This window comes from Oncorhynchus clarkii, chromosome 22 (assembly GCF_045791955.1).
Source record: "Oncorhynchus clarkii lewisi isolate Uvic-CL-2024 chromosome 22, UVic_Ocla_1.0, whole genome shotgun sequence".
Lineage (NCBI taxonomy): Eukaryota > Metazoa > Chordata > Actinopteri > Salmoniformes > Salmonidae > Oncorhynchus > Oncorhynchus clarkii.
This window is the reverse complement of record NC_092168.1, coordinates 6,046,921-6,069,029: the sequence shown is the minus strand read 5'-3', so window position 1 is coordinate 6,069,029 and position 22,109 is coordinate 6,046,921. Positions and strand designations below refer to the sequence as shown.

Here is a 22,109-nt window from a genome sequence, read left to right as displayed (position 1 = left end):
CATCACTACTCTGGACGGTTCTGACAACTACAAATACCTAGGTGTCTGGTTAGACTGTAAACTCTCCTTCCAGACTCACATTAAGTATCTCCAATCTAAAATTAAATCTAGAATCGGCTTCCTACTTCGGAACCAAGCCTCCTCTACTCATGCCACCAAACATACCCTCGTAAAACTGACTATCCTACCGATCCTTGACTTTGGCGATGTCATTTACAAAATAGCCCCCAACACTCTACTCAGCAAACTGGATGTAGTCTATCACAGTGCCATCCGTTTTATCACCAAAGCCCCATATAATACCCACCACTGTGGGTGCTCTCATTGGTTGGCCCTCACTACATTTCCATCGCCAAACCCACTGGCTCCAGGTCATCTATAAGTCTTTGCTAGGTTAAGCACCGCCTTATCTCAGCTCACTGGTCACCATAGCAACACTCACCCGTAGCACTCGCTCTAACAGGTATGTTGCATTGGTCATCCCCAAAGCCAACACTTCCTTTGGCCGCCTTACATTCCAGTTCTCTGCTACCAATGACTGGAACGAATTTCAAAAATCTCTAAAGCTAGAGTCTTATATCTCCCTCTCTAATTTTAAGCATCAGCTGTCAGAGCAGCTTACCGATCACTGTACCTGTACACAGCCAATCTGTAAATTGCACACCCAACTACCTTATCCCCATATTATTACTTACCCTCTTGCTCTTTTGCATCCCAGTATATCTACTTGCACATCATCATCTGCACATCTATCACTCCAATATTAAAGCTAAATTGGAATTATCTTAGCTTCTATTGCCTATTTATTGCCTACTCTTCTACATTTGCACATACTGTACATAGATTTTTCTATTTTTGTTTTATTTTGTGTTATCGACTGTACATTTGTTTATGTGTAACTCTGTGTTGTTGTTTTTGTCACACTGCTTTGCTTTATCTTGGCCTGGTCGCAGTTGTAAATGACAACTTGATCTCAACTGGCCTATCTGATTAAATAAAACTGAAATAAGTCAAATAAAAAATGAATGTATCCTGGCACCGTGCAAGGGGCACAGATGAGCTCATTGTTCAAACACGGATTTCCACATTTCCATGTGTCCCAGTGTTCCAATGCCAAAGCTAAGTAGAGGGAGGGAGTGATGGAGGGGGCTGCCTGCTGCACACATGGGCACACACTAAATCAAAGGCACTGTACAATCACGCATTGTACATGTACAATATTTTATCAACCTGCACCTTTTGCTCTGCATTGTATACGTATTTCTATTGGCTAAGAACTCTGAACACTGCAAACAAACTGCTAACTACAAAACAAATCTGAACCTGGGAGAGAGACATACACACTGGAATAGGCAAATACACAATATCAGAAATGCTTATAGAATTAAATTGGCACTCAAACTGACTTTACAGATTCATTCATGCATGCAGACAGACAGTGCAGTTAGAGAAGTCACATGAACACACACAGTGGCAACCTCTGGCTCACTTGTCTCTAGCAATTTAGGGCTAGAACTGTTACCAGGACAACCACACCCCTCCCTCTGGCTTTGGGGGAGGTTTTTAAAAGCCTACCACTGAGTAGAGAGAGAGAGAGAGAGAGAGAGAGAGAGTAGATAAGAGAGGAGGAAGTGAGAGAGAGAAAAAAGGGAGGAGAAAAATGGGAGTGTACATACAACCCTTGCTCTTCTACACAGTGTAAAAAAGGGGAGGGGACATCAAAACAATCAAGAGAAGAGAATCTCTGTTACCTTCTCATTCCTCCTCTGGAGCTAGAATCTCTGTTACCTTCTCATTCCTCCTCTGGAGCTACTGAAAACAGCAACAACAACCACCAACTGACTGAGACTTTTCACATCTCAGAACTAGACAGTCCACATTCTCCCTCTTCAAACTAGGACATTTAACCCCCTCCACCCTGTGGCCATGGGAGAAGACTCATCGCACGCCGAGCGCCTCAGCAACAGCAGCAGCATTTTGGTCAACCCCCAGCAGTACCATGCACAGCAAGACAACATGGACCTCCTGGTGCCCAGCTTCAGCCCCAGCTCGGCTCCCTCCTCCCCCACTGACACCCTCTCCAAGCTGGGCTTGAAAACCCACGGGAGCCCCGGAAGTCCCACCAGTCCCATGGCCAGGGATCAGGTGAGTGCCATCACAGTGGTGGCTCTACTCGACAAGCTGGTCAACATGCTGGAGGCGGTGCAGGAGAACCAGCTGCGCATGGAGCAGCGCCAGGCTGACCTGGAGGGCGCCGTGCAGGGGGTCCAAGGCGACGTGACTCGCCTGTCCAAGAACCACACCAGCACGTCCAACAGCGTGAGCAAGCTGCTGGAGCGCTCGCACAAGGTCAACACCCACATGAAGGAGGTGCGGGAGCATCTGGACAAGCAGGCGTCGCAGGTGAAGCGGCTGGAGGCCAACCATGGACACCTGCTCAAGAGGAACCATTTCAAAGTACTCATTTTCCAGGTAGGGATAGAGGGGTGGATGGATGGATGTGGTTTAGTGTAAGGGGAAAAGGGAAAAGTGGTGAGGAAGAGAGAATATTGAGAGAATGAAAGAAATGTAAGAAGTGTGTTTGGGGATTGTGAGAGAAGGAGAGGGAACAATGTTAAACGTGTTAAAAGTGTTTGTTTGTGGGGCCTCCCGAGTGGCACAGTGGTCTAAGGCTCTGCATTGCAGTGCTAGCTGTGCCACTAGAGATTCTGGGTTTGAGTCCAGGCTCTGTTGCAGCTGGCTGCGACCGGGAGACCCATTGGGCGGCGCACAATTGGCCCAGCGTCATCCAGGTTAGGGGAGAGTTTGGCCGGCAGGGATGTCCTTGTCCCATCGCACAATGGCTACTCCTGTGGCGGGCCGGGCACAGTGCACACTGACACATTAGTGGCTTCCGGGTTAAGTGGGCATTGTGTCAAAAAGCAGTGCAGCTTGGTTGGGTTGTGTTTCGGAGGACTCACGGCTCTTGACCTTCGCCTCTCCTGAGTCTGTATGGGAGTTGTGGCGATGAGACAATTTGATACCACAAAATTGGGAAGGAAATGGGGTAAAAAAATAAAAGTGTTTGTGTGCATATGTGTCTTGTGTGTGAGAGCGAGGAACAGAATGTTAAAAAGGTTTGGGAGAATTTTAGAAATGTTGAGCAATGTGTGTGTGTGTGTGTGTGTGTGTGTGTGTGTGTGTGTGTGTGTGTGTGTGTGTCAAACTTATTGTGGACGTTGGGAGCTAATGCAAGGGTGTTTATGAGTGCAATCTACACTGTAATGTTTGTGTTGTGTGTAAATGACAGGCTTTGCAGCTGTGTGTGAGAGAGAGACATGGTGTGAGCATGTAACTACAGGGGGAGTGGTGTTTTGAAGAGCTCTTTGGATATGTAAAAGTGAGAGAGAGTGTGTGTGTGTGTGTGTGTGTGTGTGTGTGTGTGTGTGTGTGCGTGCGTGCGTGCGTGCGTGCGTGCGTGTGTGTGCGTGCGTGTGTGTGTGTGTGTGCGTGTGTGTGAGGATGGTTGTGTGTGTGTGTGTGTGTGTGTGTGTGTGTGTGTGTGTGTGTGTGTGTGTGTGTGTGTGTGTCTGGGAACACCGCGCAGAGGATAATAAAGAAAAGCGTAGATCACAACTCACACTTAAACTAGATCTGTTTTCAAGACCAAATGGCCATTATGTATAATGATCTACAATCAGTGGGGGAAAAAAGTGCCCAATTGTCATACTTAAGTAAAAGTAAAGATACCTTAATAGAAAATGACTCAAGTAAAAGTGAAAGTCACCCAGTAAAATACTACTTGAGTAAAAGTCTAAAAGTATTTGGTTTTAAATACACTTATGAATCAAAATTAAATGTTATTGCTAAAATATGCTTAAGTATCAAAAGGAAAAGTATAAATAAGTTCACCAGGCGGCACAATTTTATTGTTTTAAACATTTACGGATAGCCAGGGGCACACTCCAACACTTAGACATAATTTACAAACGAAACATTTGTGTGTAGTGAGTCCGCCAGATCAGAGGCAGTAGGGATGACCAGGGATGTTCAATGGGTGAATCGGACCATTTTCCTGTCCTGCTAAGCATTCAAAATGTAACGAGTATGTTTGCGTGTCAGGGAAAATGTATGGAGTAAAAAGTACATTATTTTCTTCAGGAATGTAGTGAAGTAAAAGTACAAGTTGTCAACAAAATAGTAAATAGTAAAGTAAAGTATAGATACCCCAAAAAACAAAGTAAGCAGAACTTGAAAGTATTTTTTACTTAAGTACCTTACACCAATCTAGTTAAATTAGATCTATGCATTAAGAGTGAATGCATCTTGCTTATCCTCCTCTCTGATTACTGAAGTGATTTACAATATATAAATAATAATATAATGTATAAAAGTATAATATACCACTTGGCAGACACTTACAGTACAATTACTGCATCCACATGTAATATGTGACTGTGATCCCTGCGGGAATTCAACCTGCAACCTAAGCATGATTAGTGTCATGCTCTTACCAACTGAGCCAACACATAAAAGGTGTGATCAGATGATTTTAATAGTATTTGAATAGTGTTTCCCAACCTTACTCTTTGGTCAGTCCTAGCTCCATTATACTAAACATACGGAATTATTGAGTGGCCAGTATATTCTTGAATGATTTGATAGGGCTTGATACTGTATGTGTTCAGAAAAAAGGCAAGTCATATTGACACAGGCTAAGCCCTGAGAGCTCATAGTCACTGATCTTATCTGGTTTCCCAGGTGCTATTGCTCTTGTTCAATAGCAACAGGTGCAAATACTGCACATGGGCTCCAACTGCATTATTCTAGTCTGGTGATTGTGCATTGGAGTTGGTTATCCACAAGTAATCCCTATAGTTGTTGCCTACGTACAATTGCTTAACTGTTTTGAGTCCTTATAGTGTTATGGTCTAAAATGATGTGACATAATGATGGGGTCATGGGGAATAATGATAATGATAGGGTCATGGGGAATACTGATGGGTAATAATGATAGCATTATCCGTACTGTATGACCAGCAACATTCAGTAAGAGTAAAAAAACAAACATCAGAGGATGCCATTCTGTCACACAGTGCTACAAAGAACACGCTATGAGTCACAAAATATGCAACTCACTGATAAGGCATTTAGATTCTCACTCCGCACCCCTGAGCTCTCTTTTGTCTTTTGTTTGCTCCTGGCCTAGAAAATACGGTGCTCTGTACGTGCTACACAAGTTGGAAATGCCGCCGTGCTGCTCCCAAGGGCGCTCGGTAAATTCGGCACTGCCATGGACAGGCTGACAGGTCCCTGCCCCTCGGGTGCTCCTCTCCCTTAATCGAGCCCTAATTGGGCTGGAGGCAAATGTAGTGCTTAGTGTAGTTTGTAGATTGGCCCGTGTTCGTGCTCCAGTGCTTTTCCTGTCTCCCTGACCTCCCCTTCCCAGCCACATATTCTCCCCTTCCCAGCCACAAAACAGAAAAGTCCAATGCCATGTGGTAGCTTCTGTTTGTGACAAAGTTGGTTCTTGATACCAAGGGGAGGGGAAAGGTGTTGGATTAGCGAGAGGGTAAACATTAATTTACATTAAAATGGGAAAGAGGTATAGTAATACAACTGTGAAATGTGACACATTTTGCTCTGCAGTTCCATGCATATGTGTTTGTGCATGAGTGTGCACATGCATGCATAAGTGCATGTGCACGTGTGCAGGCATCTGTTTGTGTGTGTGTGCGTGTGCGCATGTGTGCACATATGTGCAGTTTTCAAGATGAGTAGTGGAATTGGAGAGGTATGATGGGAAAGGAAGTGATGACCTTTTATCACACACAATCAAAACACATTCAAATCCAACAGCATTGAATGAAAACACATTTCACAACCAAACAAAACATGCTGCATCAAGAAAACGAAACACTGCCTTATCGAAAGACGTTCTTTAATACATTCGACCTGAGCAACTTTGGATAACAGTGTATTCGTGCTGGAGAGTGCAAACAGATCGTAAGTTGAGTGATCTTTGGTCTTGCCCATTGTATTTGTCATCATACTTTTTTAACAAACACACTTGAATTAAGATTGAAACATTTTGGCATCATATAAATAGTTTTCTGAATTAAATTGAAGATTTCAGTAGTCAGCTTTGATTGATAAAGACTTTACTGCCATTGTCACAGAACTCTTGACCAAAGGTCTCTAGGCAGTGAGTAAGCACTGGTGTTAGGTTTATTTATCCAAGTTCCTTATGCAGGATAAGGCAGAGCCAGTCCTGCTTTAGTTGCCTCACCCAGTTTTTTCTAATTTAACCCCTGATTCAACTAATCATTCTTTGAATACTTAAAAATGCATCCTTCCCTCCTTGTTTCCTTGAAATAAGCACACATCTATAAGGGATTGGATAGTTGAAAGTAAGGTTACCACCACTTTACTTTACCACCCCATTATCAATCCTACCAATTCAGATATATGATTACTTCAAGGAAGTTAGAAAGGAAGGAGACATTTCTAAAGTATTCCAACAAGGCCTATCATTTGAACTCAGGAAAAGCCTAACTAGACATAAATATGATTAACTAACTTCAAGCCTTGCCAGTCAGTTACTGTGCTTATTACGCTCTCATATAATTCTATTCAACAACGTTGATGTAGTGTAGCTGTTAGTACATGTGTCAGTTAAGGGATGCATAGTCAACTCTATGGCGTCTATGTTATAGAACAGATCTATTTCCACAGGTCCTAGCAGGAGAACAAGACTGGCTTGAGGGTGCAGCTGTGTGTGTGTGTGTGTGTGTGTGTGTGTGTGTGTGTGTGTGTGTGTGTGTGTGTGTGCGCGTGCGTGCGTGCGTGCGTGTGTGCCTACATCTCTCAGGTGTTATGTTCCAGTAGGCAAGGCTCACTTAACCTAGCTCAAGGCATGGTAATACCACTGAAGCTCACACTCACGTACAAATATCCTCTCCTTGCAAGCGTTTTGTTTTACCTCTCTTTCAAACAACAAAGCCTTCCATTTCGTAATCCCCCATGTCCATGGATGAGTTTGGTTCAGTGACACCTATCGCAACATGAAAGATGGCCTTGAATCCCAATACTCATCTGGGTCATGTTCATTAGGCACCAAACGGAATAAATCAGACTGGAACAAGGAGGGACTAACTGTAACAAGTTTTCCATTGAAAATATATTTTAAAAAACTGTTTCTGTCCCACAGCCTAATGTGGCTCTCTGTCTATGGAGACAGAGAAAGGTAGTCCTACAGACTCAAGTGAACAAGCCTGTTTGTTTGTCCTGTAGCTCCTCTCTTTGTTATCGGTCTCATTTTCCCTTTGGAGTTCATTCCTATTTTAATCTCCCTATTTATGAACATGCTACGAAGAGAGAGGTGTATAAAAGCGGGGAAAGGAGAGAGAGAGGGAGAAGTAGAAAGAGAGAAAATGACAACAGAGAGAGGGGAACAGAGTGAAGAAGCCGAAAAGAAAAATTGAGGGATAGAGAAGGGAAAGGAGGAAAGGACATATGTGAAGTCAATTAGACAAAATGATAACACTAGGAAATGAGCCGAAACTATTGTATTATTCAAAATTATTCAAAAATTTATTTTGGACCAGGTTAAGTCCATTTGTATGCTGTGAGGGCTAGAATTCAACAGTTTAGTGAACACACAACTGTATCCAAATATATATATTTCTGTATTTCTTAATTTTAATTAGCAAATTTCGTCCTCAAAGGCCCATAACTCCAAGGAGTGTGTGTCATGACTCATGCACACAAACACACACACACAGACACCAAGCTCTTTGGTTATGTTCCACACGCAGGTGGTGACTTATCTGAGAGGATTACAGAATCTAATTGGAGGAGAAGAGGTGACTGAGGGAAACCAGCGGGGATCAAACCAAGCCAAAAAGGCTAATTGTCTCACGGAGCAGTAGGAAAGAGTGGGAAAGAGAAAACAATAGTTATCTTTCAGTGGCCTCAATCCAGATGGGATTCATGTCATCTTGCTTCTCTTTGTTCCTTTTTTGACATTTGAACCATGCCACAGGCATCCACAGTCACAGGAGAATGTCTAAAAGTCCAAAAGAGAGGCTGAGGAAAGAGAAAACAATAGCCAGCTTTTAATGGGTTTTATTCCAACAAACTAGGGCTTGAGAAAATGTTTCTAATGCTCTGTGTTGATTTGACCTTTGATCTCAAATAGAAGTTTCCAAGTCAAGTCCAAGTAAACACTGGAACAATCAAGCATAGCCCCAGGAAATAGGGGTGCTGAGGCCTCTAAAAATATATATGTATACATATAAAAACAATTATAATAATAAATAAAATAAAACATACATTTTTTCCCACCAAATGAGTGCACTAGGCCTTTATTATACCTGTATGAGAGTAGAAAAATACTTGTTAGCAGAGCGGAGACAAATACCCCGGTGCTGGTCGGCTGCTAGTCAAGCTGCTCTGAACAGCATGGTCTAGCGTTCTGCAGGCCGACCAGCATGTTCTATGCTGATTAATCAATGTACATGCAAAAACACAGATATTGAAACAAACAATTTAAAACATCTAACTGCAATATGTGACTCACCACCTGGATTCAGTCTTATGTAGCAAAGTTTGAAATTGTGTTTTATACATTGGATAAAAGTAGAGATCAGAGCTACACAATAATATATCATACACTGCATTTGAGGGACAACGGGAAAGTTGATCAACTTGTAAACTCACTTTTGAGAAAATCGCCTTTGAATGTTTTGGTATCTAGTGAAGAGCTCTTCTATGTCTACACCAATACAGCATCGTTCACACCCTTTAGCCCCACCCATCTTATTTCGCTCATGGAGCTCACACTTGACGCTCTGGCCAATGATTTGTTTACCTCTGGATAACATGAAATAGCTTAACCAGCTCTGCTGGCAACAATTTCATTGCGCTTTTTTTGCATACGTTTACTGACACCGGCCATATTCAACAGGTCTTGTACACACGTCAGGTAACGTTAGCTAACGAGCCAGCCAGCTAACATTAGCTAGTTAAACAACAATGAACAGTGCCAACAATGCCACAGTGCTACTCAGGCAGTTTATGCATATAATTGATGGATTTGGATAGCAAACACTCTCAAGTTTCTAAAACTTTTTAAATTATGTCTGTGAGTATAACAGAACTTATTTGGCAGGCGAAACCCCGAGGACATACCCTCCAGGAATTTTTTTCTTGTTGAGGTGATCATGTTTTCAATATGTTTTCTATGGGAATCTAGATTTCGGAGGCATCTTGTTGCAGTTCCTAGGATTTCCACTAGATGTCAACAGTCTTTAGAAATTGGTTGATGTTTTTCGTTTGAGTAATGAAGAAGTATGGCTATTCAGAACGAGGGTCGAGTCTAGTGTCCTGTTGTGTTTGGGCGCGCGACCTAGCGCTCGCTCCACTTTAATTTTATTGAACGCAGTTTATTCCATCTTAAATATCGAATTATTGATTATTTACGGTATAAAGTACCTAAAGTTGTATTAGGAAAGTTGTTTGAAGTGTTTGGACCAAGATTACAGGCAACTTATTAGATGTGTAGTCATTTTGGGCGAGTTGGAAACTGTGTTTTTTTTTATCAAACGCGCCAAATAAATGGACATTATGGGGATATAACGATGGAATTAATCGAACAAAAGGACCATTTGTGAAGTTTATGGGACATATTGTAGTGCCAACAGAAGACGATCTTCAAAGGTAAGGCATGAATTACATCGTTATTTCTGAGTTTTGTGTCGCGCCTGGCAGGTTGAAATATGATTGCCATGTGTTTGTTTGATGGGGTGCTGTCCTCAGATAATAGCATGGTTTGCTTCCGCCGTAAAGCCTTTTTGAAATCTGACAAATAAATTAATTAATTAAAGCAGTAAGCACCAGTGACTCGGTCAATAAAAAGTGGTTAGATGAAGCAGATGCTAAGCTACAGGACTGTTTTGCTAGCACAGACTGTAATATGTTCCTGGATTCTTCCGATGGCATTGATGAGTACACCACATCAGTCACTGGCTTCTTCAATAAGTGCATTGATGAGGTCATCTGCAAAGTGACTGTACATACATACCCCAACCAGAAGCCATTGATTACAGGCAACATCCGCACTGAGCTAATGGGTAGAGCTGCTGCATTCAAGGAGCGGGACTCCAACCCGGACGCTTATAAGAAATTATCAATCAAACAGGCAAAGCATCAATACAGGACAAAGATCAAATTGTACTACCCCGGCTCCGACATTTGTCTTATGCGGCAAGGCTTGCAAACCATTACAGACTACAAATGGAAGCACCGCCGAGAGCTGCCCAGTGACACAAGCCTACCAGATTATCTAAATTATTTCTATGCTCGTTTCGAGGCAAGTAACACTGAAACATGCATGAGAGCATCAGCTGTTCCAGAGGATTGTGTGATCTCGCTCTCCGAAGCAGATGTAAGACCATTTTAACAGGTCAACATTCACAATGACGCAGGGTCAGACGGATCACCAGGATGTGTACTCTGAGCAACTGGCAAGTGTCTTCACTGACATTTTCAACCTCTCCCTGTCTGAGTCAGTAATACCAACATGTTTCAAGCAGACCACCATAGTCCAAGTGCCCAAGAACACTAAAGTAATGGCTCACATGGCTCACATCAACACCATTTGCATACCCTCCCCAACAGATCAACAGATGATGCCATCTCAATTGCACTCCACACTGCCCTTTCACACTTGGAAAAATGAACACCTATGTGAGAATGCTATTCATTGACTACAACTCAGCATTTAACACCATAGTGCCCTCAAAGCTCATCACTAAGCTAAGGACCCTGGGACTAAACACCTCCCTCTGCAACTGGATCCTGGACTTCCTGACGGGCCACCCCCAGATAGTATGGGTAGTTAACAAAACATCCACCACACTGATCCTCAACATGGGGGCCCCTCAGGGGTGTGTGCTCAGCCCCCTCCTGCACTCCCTGTTCACCCACGACTGCACGGCCAGGGACGACTCCAAAACCATCATTAAGTTTGCCGACGATACAACAGTGGTAGGCCTGATCACCGACAACAATGAGACAGCCTATAGGGTGGAGGTCAGAGACCTGACTGTGTGGTGCAAGGACAACAACCTCTCCCTCAACGTGATCAAGACAAAGGACATGATTGTGGACTACAGGAAAAGGAGGACTGAGCACGCCCCCATTCTCATCAATGGGGCTGCAGTGGAGCAGGAATGAGAGCTTCAAGTTCCTTGGCGTGCACATCACCAACAAATTAACATAGTCCAAGCACATCAATATAGTGGTGAAGAGGGCACGACAAAAACCTTATTCCCCCTCAAGCAACTGAAAAGATTTGGCATGTGTTCTCAGATCTTCAAAAGGTTCTACAGCTGCGTTTCAGCCAAACAGGCCTCCACATACAATTTAAAATATCATCAAGGATACCACAATAAAGCTTTGCTCGTGGCTGTGTAATCGACTGTGAATGGAGGCTTTGACAAGATTGGTCAATCCATAGGACGCACAAATGAGTGAAACTGTGAATCCGTGCAGCACTTCCTCTAAGCCGAGGCTTTTAAATGAAAAGCTTTCTTAGTCTTGATGATGAACTCAAGAGAACAGAACACTGATGACAGATTTACCTCCACCGTCACTGGAAGCTGCACATGCTTGGCATCCGCCTGATTCCACCTGAGCTGTGAATCATGCAGTGCGTGGCTTAGATAAGGTCCTGGGTATCTGGTATCTGCAGGTTAATAAAACAATCAGGAGTATCTATGGTATTACATTTGGCTTCTCACGGTGGAGTAGAGTTTCAAATATTTTGTTAGGGCCGGTAATGTATGATTATTTGTTTATTTTGTTTACTGGTTTGCTATGATTGATTGATTTGCTATAATTGATTATTGGTTGCTTTGTTATGAGATTGGTCTGATATGATGCACTGTTCAGGATCACATTGCACATATGTGTTACCTGATCATTTCATGTGTTATCTTCTGAGCACTAGACCTACACCATTTGTACAATCTTTTCCACCACAAAAGTAAATAAAATCAAAAGAGTTGTTCACACATCTTAGTGGGGGAAAAAGGTATTTGATCCCCTGCTGATTTTGTACGTTTGCCCACTGACAAAGAAATTATCTGTCTATAATTTTAATGGTAGGTTTATTTGAACAGTGAGAGACAGAATAACAACAAAAAAATCCAGAAAAACGCATGTCAAAAATGTTAGAAATGTATTTGCATTTTAATGAGGAAAATAAGTATTTGACCCCCTCTCACATGCACAAGCACACACAAACACACTTACTTTCCACTCTGGGTGATTTACTGAATCCTGACTTGAGATATATTACTCAAACACTTGAGCAAATCTACTTTAGACATCAACGCATGATTTACATAGAAGTTCATGTTATGCCAGCATATCTTGAGCCCTGAATGCATTTTTAAGGAGAAAGTTTGTATGAAAAATACATGTTTGTATCAACATGAAGACAAGTTTCTTTTAATTTCACCTCCAGACATGTTTTTGATTGATCTGATTTTGATTGGTTTGTTGTGTGTATTTGCACTGTTTTGTTGAGTGCAAGAATCCAAACTTTTTTCAGCAACAATAGAATACTATTTTAGTCTAACTGAATAGGGGCTTACTCTGGTGTGTGAAGGAGTGCTGTGTGTGGGAGTGAGGGTGGCGAGAAGCCCGTAAGAAAGGGTTTTTAGTTTTTTCACAGTCAGTGGAGAGGCCCGCTCACGCACACACAGTTCTGTAGATTGTGAACTATAGGGTGTTGAGGCTGGTACCTGTAACTGGTACTGTTGAATAACTACTGCTCTGAAATTACAAACCACCAACTGTCATTTGGGGATTTATTAAACTCTTGAACCAAGACATCCGTTTATGGCTGCCAAAACATACAGCGGCAAATTATGTACTGTGAAGTTGATATTTATATTCCAGACTCTGACATTGCTCATTGTGATATTTATTGATGTCTTTCTAAAAGTTTTGGGGGATTCGTGTGTATTGTATAGTTTGGCTTTACTGCACTTTTGGAGCTAGACTCATAAGCATTTCGCTGTACCTGTGTGCGCAACCAATAACATTTTATTTGATTGAATATTTGTGTGGATTATATTCGTGATTAGATTAAATGTCTTGAGTCAATAAGTATTCAACCCCTTTGTTATGGCAAGCCTAAATAAATTAAGAAGTAAAAATGTGCACTCACTCTGTGTGCTATAATAGTGTTTACCATGATTTTGAATGACTACCTCATCTCTGTACCCCACACATACAATTATGTGTAAGGTCCCTCAGTCGAGCGGTGAATTTCAAACAGATTCAACCACAAAGACCAGGGAGGTTACCCAATGCATCGCAAAGAAGGGCACCTACTGGTAGATGGGTAAAAAAAAGCAGACATTGAATATCCATTTGAGCATGGTAAAGTTATTAATTACACTTTGGATGGTGTATCAACACACCAGTCATTACAAAAATACAGGTGTCCTTCAAAACTCAGTTGCCAGAGAGGAAGGAAACTGCTCAGAGATTTCACCAGGCCAAAGATGACCTTAAAACTGTTTCAGAGTTTAATGGCTGTGATAGGAGAAAACTGACGATGGATCAACAACATTGTAGTTACTCCAATACTAACTAAATGACAGAGTGAAAAGAAGAAAGCCTGTACAAAATACAAATATTCCAAAAACATGTATCCTGTTTGCAATAAGGCACTAAAGTAAAACTGCAACAAAATAAATGGCAAAGAATTTAACTTTATGTCCTGATCACAAAGTGTTATGTTTGGGGCGAATCCAGCACAACACATTACTGAGTACCGCTCTTCAAATTTTCAAGCATGGTGGTGTCTGCATCATGTTATGGGTATGCTTGTCTAAGGATAGTTTGGGGGGATAAAAGGGAACTAACAGAGCTAAGCATAATCCTAGAGGAAAACCTGTTATATTCTGCTTTTCAACAGACACTGTGAGACAAATGCACCTTTCAGCAAGACACTAACCTAAAACACAAGGCCAAATATACACTGACATTGATTGTTCCAGAGTGTCCTAGTTACAGTTTTGACTTAAATCTATGGCAAGACTTTAAAATGGCTGTCTAGCAATGATCAACAACCAACTTGAGAGCTTCAAGACGTTAAAAGAATCATGTGCAAATATTGTACCCAGAAAGAAACACAGCTGTAATAACTGATAAAGGTGATTTTTAACATGTATTGTGAACACTTACAGTACCAGTCAAAAGTTTGGACACACCTACTTATTCAAGTGTTTCTTTGTTTTTTACGATTTTCTACATTGTAGAATAATAGTGAAGACATCAAAACTATGAAATAACACGTATGGAAAATGAAGTAACCAAAAAGTGTTAAACAAATCAAAATACATTTTATATTTGAGATTCTTCAAAGTAGCCACCCTTTTCCTTGATGACAGCTTTGCACACTGTTGGCATTTGCTCAACCAGCTTCACCTAGAATACTTTTCCAACAGTCATAAAGGAGTTCCCACATATACTGAGCACTTGTTGGATGCTTTTCCTTCACTCCGCGGTCCAACTGATCCCAAACCATCTGATTGTGGAGGCCAGGTTATCTGATGCAGCACTCCATCACTCTCCTTCTTGGTCAAATAGCCCTTACACAGCCTGGAGGTGTGTTGGGTCATTGTCCTGTTGAAAAACAAATGATAGTCACACTAAGTGCAAACCAGATGGGATGGTGTATCGCTGCAGAATGCTGTGGTAGCCATGCTGGTAAAGTGTGCCTTGAATACATCACCGAGTGTCACCAGCAAAGAAACCTCCTCCTCCATGATTCACGGTGGGAACTACACATGCATCTGTTCACCTAGTCTGTGTCTCATTGGAACCAAAAATCTCAAATTTGGACATCAGACGAAAGGACAGATTTTCACCGGTCTAATGTCCATTGCTCGTGTTTCTTGGCCCAAGTTCTTAATTTTCCACATTGACTGACCATGTCTTCAAGTAATGATGGACTGTCATTTCTCTTTGCTTTTTTGAGCTGTTCTTGCCATAATATGGACTTGTTCTTTGGCCACCCTTACCTTGTCACCACACAACTGATTGACTCAAATCCATTTAGAAGGAAATAAATTCCACATATTAAACTTTTAACAAGGCACACCTGTTGAAAACCTCTACAGCATCGGTGGGTCCCCCGCGGGACAGTTGAGCCAACGTAAGCTAATGTGATTAGCATGAGTTTGTAAGTAAAAATAACATTTCCCAAGACATAGACATATCTGTTTTTGGCAGAAAGCTTAAATTCTTGATAATCTAACTGCACTGTCCAATTTACAGTAGTATTACAGTGAAAGAATACCATGCTATTGTTTGATGAGAGTGCACAGTTATGATCTTGAAAATGAATTAATAAACCAATTAGGCACATTTAGGGGTGCCTTGATACAAGCATTTTTACAGAAATACAATGGTTCATTGTATCAGTCTAAAACTTTGCACATACACTGCTGCCATCTAGTGGCCAAAATCGAAATTATGCCTCGGCTAGAATCACATGTTATTTTCTTTGTATTATCTTTCAGATCTAATGTGTTATACTTTCCTACATTAATTTAACATTTCCAAATTTTAAAAAAATGGGCAGACTACCTCATGAAGCTGGTTGAGAGAATGCCAAGAGTGTGCAAAGCTGTCATCAAGGCAAAGGGTGGCTACTTTGAAGAATCTGAAATATAAAATACATTTTTATTTTAACACTTTTTTGGTTACTACATGATTCCATATGTGTTATTTGGATGTCTTCACTATTGTTCCACAATGTAGAAAGGTCCAAATAAAGAAAAACCCTTTTTGACTGCTACTTTATGTAAATAAGATATTTCTGAAATTCATTTGCAATAACATTGCAAAGAGTTCTAAAACATATTTCACTTTTTCATTATTGGGTATTGTGTGTAGACAGGGACAAATACATTTTGAATTCAGGCTGTATCAACAAAATACAGAATAAGTCGAGGGGTATGAATAGTTTCTGAAGGCACTGTCCTGTAGCAGTGCACATGCAGGGTTTGATTTAATTTAAGATCCAACTAGACTAAGTTGCATCTGCTTTTGATATACAGTATCTATGTACAGGTAACTGCCAAAATAAAGAAAAAGCCTTGAGTAAATGAGGGATACAAAGTATATGGAAAGCAGTTGCTTCCACACAGGTGTGGTCCCTGAGTTAATTAAGCAATTATCATGCTTAGGGTCATACATATACAGTACACACATATATATCTATATACATACATACATACATATATATATAAAATGCCCAGTTTTACCCATTATTTTGGCTACCATGGTTAGAAGAGAAGATATCTCAGTGACTTTGAAAGAGGGGTCTCAAAGGAGCATAAGGGGTTTAATGTGTTTGAGTTTGAGTGTGTACGTTTCTCAGTAACAAGATCTCAACGCAATGAATACGTATGAGAGATTCAAGAGTGACGCCTGAGTGTGTTTTCCACCACCATCAATAAAACACCAAATGATGGAATTTCTTGTGGAAGACGGGTGTCGCATAACTCCAATAGATTTCCAATAGATACTTGCAGAATCTATGCCAAGACGCATTGAAGCTGTTCCGGTGGCTCGTGGTGGCCCAATGTCCTATTAAGACACAATGTTCGGTTTCCTTTATTTAGGCAGTTATCGGTATGTTTAATGCTGATGCTTATATCTGATAACCATATACAATTATAGTGTGCATGGCTTTGTGTTCATCCGCTTGATTAATAAATTAATGACCTGAGGCTTGTTTCAAGTGATCATCCCATAACTTCACATGACCACCTTCCTAATCCTAACACTGTCCTCCCCTCTGTTCTCCAGGAAGACAACGAGATCCCCTCCAGCATGTTCATCAAGGAATCCCCCAAGGCCAGCCAGCTTGAGGACGACGCCCCTGCGGCACCTGCCCCGTCTGTCACCGGCATAGATGCCAACCGCTCTCAGGAGGAGGGTCTCCATAACATCAGCCTGTACTCCTCCGACAATGACACCGGGGGTCTCCACGAGGACGGCGAAGCCCTGGAGGGAGAGGCAGACCTGGGCCTAGAAGCGGCCCTGCCCTCCTTCGAGAGATCCAGAGCCGACCGGCTGAAGCGCTCCAGCCTGAAGAAGGTGGACAGCATGAAGAAGGCCTTCTCGCGCCAAAGCATCGAGAAGAAGATGACCAGGATCAGCACCAAGATCGTGCCACCCGCGAGCCGTGAGAAGATCAAGAAAAGCTTTACACCAAACCACCCTAAGAGTCCCGCTGCCAAGAGCTCTTCTTTCAAGGTGTCGCCCATGACGTTCAATGTGAAGAAGTTGCGAGGCGAAGGGGAGGCCTCGACACAGCCCGGAGGCTCGCCTAGCGGGCAAGCCCACGTGGAGATCCCTCCCTTGGGTAGCATGGATAGGGATCTGCCCCTGGCCGAGGTGTACTCCCAGGAAGGGCTGGGTGTGGAGGGGGGAGAGGAGCTAGCTAGTCCTTCTACCCCTGGGAGCGTGCAGGCCGATTTGACCATCAATGGAGAAGCGGGGAGCCTTAAGTGTGATCTGACCATCGATCGTCAACCGGGGCTTGCTCTCCCGGAGCATGATGACGATATGGGGGAGGAGGAAGAGTTTTATGATGAGGTAGAGGAGCAGGAAAGCCTGGTGGAGGTAAAGGACCCCATACCTGCTGTAGAGCATGCTTCATAATCTCATCCCTCTCATATTTTGCTCATGCACATTCCCTGGGTATTTTAAATTAACATGCCAAAACTGTAGTCATCCTTCCATCTTTCCAGCCTACCAATTTCAAAAAAATCTCAAGCCCCAGTGCTAACGATATGGAGCCCCTAATCATTCCTGGCCCTCCAATGCCTCCAGCCCTGCATGTGTGATTGATCCAGGAGATCCATGGACATATCCCAGATCACCAAGCTTCCATTTCAGAGATCCTGATTTATCAAGAGTGATCAAGATATCCTGCATCAGTTGCTCCTGCCTGGTCTGTATAGCTACCTACCCTTCTTTGGGGCTACCTTAGGAAAAGAACCAGCAAGCCAAGGGACTATAACTCACCTTCCCAACTGGAACCTAGGCTTCTGAAGAGCACATCTCCAGGATGCTGAGCCAACTCACTCTCTCTGTGTATCTGTCTTTGCATGGGCCTCTCAGTCTGACAGATAGTCTCTTTGTTCTCCTGCCTCGCTTGACATCGTTGGCAAAGAGGGTAAAGCCCACAGCTTGGGAAGGGTAGCCCATTGCCAAGTTGTCTGGGCATTGGTATGGGGCGGTAGCTATGTTTCTAAAGCAAGGTCAGTGTAAGGCTGAGGTTTGTGACATATGCATTTGACCCAGGTCTGGATGTAACCACATAATCCGAGTGCAGGGTAAAAATGGAGAAATAGCATTAAGGCAATTTCATGCCATCCCTACTTTAGTTCATTTATTTGCCATAATATATATACTCATCAGACCTCTCATGACAAAAACAGCTTGAAAAATACAGCTTGAAAGTGGTAAGTGGTTAAGGGAGTGTAAGTTGATATCTCTGTATTAGGGTAAGGTCTACTGGGAGCACTATTGAGACAGAGGATGACTTGGGGCCTTAAGGCTCTACAAACTGGGACATTCCTAAACACCCTATATCAGGGCAATCATAATCTTACGTTTATGTATATATTTGATTATAGGGAGTTAAATATCAGTAGGCATAACGACTTATATAAAATCATATTTGAGTACTGTCACCTGACTTTCATAAATATACTGTAAAAATTGTAATGTTGGAGTTGATTACGTGTGCATTATGTGCACCTAAAGTTAGCATAGCACTCACATAAACAATGTTGACACATTCCTATATGGTTGAAACACACATGCACACAAACACTAGATTAACTAGCACACATTTACAGAGGCACCCACAAAGACAATCACACACACACTCATACACGCACGGAATTCTTCAAACTTACACAGGCTGTTGTGGGTAATTGCCATGCTGGAGTGAGGAATTCCTGCTTTGGAAGCCCTGTTGAAAAAAAAACAGCATAGACCAGCATAGGCTGGTGACCAGCCGTCATTGTTTGGACACTGGTCACCAGCATTCCAGCATATGGTGGCCACCCGCAAAACCCGCATTAAGTTACGTTATGCTGGCTTTGCAAAGTGATGTCTAATTCCTAATGGAATCCAGCCTGAACGGAGATATCCAACAATTTGAATGTTTATTCACCCACGATTTGCATTCAGAATGATTGGCAGGGTTTTGCCCTCAAAACATCAAATCAAGCTTTATTTATACAGCCCATTTCAGACATGGAATGCAATGCAATGTGCTTTACGGGGGGGGGGGACAAATAAAAAATGATAATATAGGTGAAATATTTACTACTCAACAAGCATAAGATAAAAAACTAAAGAATGGCACAAAATAAACCAATGGCTGTGCTGTGTAGGCAGTTCAGGAGGAGAGTAAAAGGCTTTTTCTAAAAATGATTTTGATTAGGCCTAATCCAAAAATGCACTCCTGCGTGCGAACTATCCTTAAGCTTTTGTTCTGTTCAGTTCAGTTTGAGAAGGAGAGCTCAAAGATGACGAGGACCAGAGGTCAACTTTGATTGCTTGCTACTACTATAATTTGTTTTATTAAAAACAATGTTACTTTTCCATTCTGAAAGCGTATTGATCAGAGTTATTGGCCTCACAATCAGCCAGATTCGATTGTGGTGACTGAAACTTGAAACAGCAGCCGTGGCACAATCAATTGGAAATTGACAGCTAATGGTGCTGAAAGTAGGCAAATTTGAGTAGGCATAATTAATTTGACTTTACTAACAACAAGAGGGCTTTGTGTTGGAGCCTAGTTATTCATATTTAAGAAATAAGAGGTAGGCCTACCTGTTTGGCAGATTAAATTAGGCAATAGGCTGCTATATAGATACATTTGTCAGTCAATTCCATGTCAGTGAAGGGGGTATGAGGTTATGCCATAGCCCTACTTTTTATGAAAGAAAATGGCAAAAAGCACAAGCTTACCTCTTGTTAGTTTAATATTTTAAAACTGATCCGATTATATAACGTGATATATTAGAGCGCTTTGGTCCTTGATGCTTTACAATATACATTGTTTCGTGTCTTTGACATTCAGAGGCTGAGACACAACCTTCTATAGCCAAGGACCCAAAAAATATACTTTGCTTGGGAAGTAATTCTAATTCTCTCTATCAATTGATTAGGCGATTAACTTTCTGTACAATAAATGTTTAAACCCAGACAACTTTTAGGGAAATCGTTGTGACCATCTCTCGTTGGGTTAAGCCACAGAAAAGGGCATTTTTTTTCTCAGACCTGCAAATACGATGATAGATTCATGCAATGCTTTTACTATAAAGGAGATCTTTCCCCCCCTACTCTCTTCCACGGTGGTCTGTGAACCCACAACCTTCTGGCCAGCAGCCCTGTGGGCTATCAAAATTCCTGCATTGCCATGTAATGCTTACAGGAAGAAGAACACTTTCTAAAACTGTTTCTAGAAGGCTCTGGTCTGTCCAAGATGTGAGGATAAATGTTCTCCGCTATCCACTTTGTTTAAATTATTATTATTATTTGGGGTATAAGGGAGATTCCCTTTTTTTTCAAGCATTCAGGGAGGGTTTAATTGAAATGTAACTGATGAACTGTCCATATTCATATTAGAAAGATCCCATTTTCTCATTGTAACCCTTACTACAAAAAAAATTTCACCACCTAAACTGGAACAGTTTCAGTAACGGGTGAAATAAGTTTAACTAAGATATTGGATTAGTATGTATGTTATGTATCTTTGTGTAGCATAAGATACCTTAATTGATTAATTAAAACAATCAATGTACATGCAAAAACACAGATATTGAAACAAACTATTCGAGAAAATCAAACTGCAATATAGCATGCTGGGAAATATGATAATGATGACCGTAGTTTAGCAGACCAGCTTGTCCAGCTAGACCATGCTGGACCAGCATACACTCCCAATAAGAAAAAAAAGGTTATTTGCCAGAGCTTAGGGTAATTTTATTTTTCATATTAAGAATTCCCTCTCCACAGTGTTTTCCTTTTATGCCATGAAATGCTACACTGTTGCAAAGTTCCTTTAATTGCATGGTACACTATAGGCTACTGATTGCAGTGAAAGGAAGGTAAACAACAAGTTACTGAATTTCTACATCTGAATGAAGGTGTTATTGCTGTAAAAGGACAGTATGCTGCTGAATACCTAAGACTATACCTCACTTGGGATTTGAACTCAAACTCTTTGTTGCTAATGAGCTGAACTTCCTGCTACACCACCAGCTCTATGTGCATGACAGAGCTTGGCCACAGATTTAAATGGCAAGAACACAGTTCTGTACACTGCTAGAAGCCCAGAATCAAGTCAATAATTTTATAATTATCTGACAACACCAATGTGAAAATATCAGTACTCAGGGACACTTGATGTAATGTGTGCATAAATGCTTTGGGGATTTGAACTTAGAGGCCTTTAGGCAGAAGTGCATTAATGTTTCAGCAGTGCCACCAGGTACATCTTTGGTACCAAGAACATGTACATTCAGAAAGTATTCACACCCCTTGACCTTTTCCCCATTTTGTTCAGCCTGAATTTTAATTGGATGACATTGTGATTTATTTTGTGACTGGCCTAACACAATGCACCATAATGTCAAAGTGGAATTATGTTTTTACGTTTTTTTACAAATTCATTACAAATTAAAAGCTGAAATGTTTTAAGTCAATAAGTAAATCAACCCCTTTGTTATGGCAAGCCAAAATAAGTTTTGCTTAACAAGTCACATAATAAGATCCATGGACTCACTCTGTGTGCATTGTGTTTAACGTGATTTTTGAATGACTACCTCATCTCTGAAACATACCAGTGGTCTGGGGCGGCAGGTACCCTAGTGGTTAGAGCATTGGATTTGTAACCGAAAGGTTGCAAGATCAAATCCCCAAGCTGACAAGGTAAAAATCTGTCATTCTTCTCCTGAACAAGGCAGTTAACCCACTGTTTCTAGGCCATTGAAAATTTGAATTTGTTCCTA

The 22,109-nt window shown here is 41.6% G+C and overlaps 1 protein-coding gene across 1 annotated transcript; it reads left to right on the top strand.

Annotated features, from left to right (window-relative positions):
* Nucleotides 1-1,788: 1,788 nt before the first annotated feature.
* On the top strand, nucleotides 1,789-21,840 carry LOC139380488 (caveolae-associated protein 2-like). Its single transcript, XM_071123187.1, has 2 exons — nucleotides 1,789-2,472; nucleotides 16,879-21,840. Exons 1-2 carry the CDS (start codon nucleotides 1,927-1,929, stop codon nucleotides 17,734-17,736), a joined length of 1,404 nt encoding a protein of 467 aa, XP_070979288.1. The 5' UTR covers nucleotides 1,789-1,926; the 3' UTR covers nucleotides 17,737-21,840.
* Nucleotides 21,841-22,109: the final 269 nt, after the last annotated feature.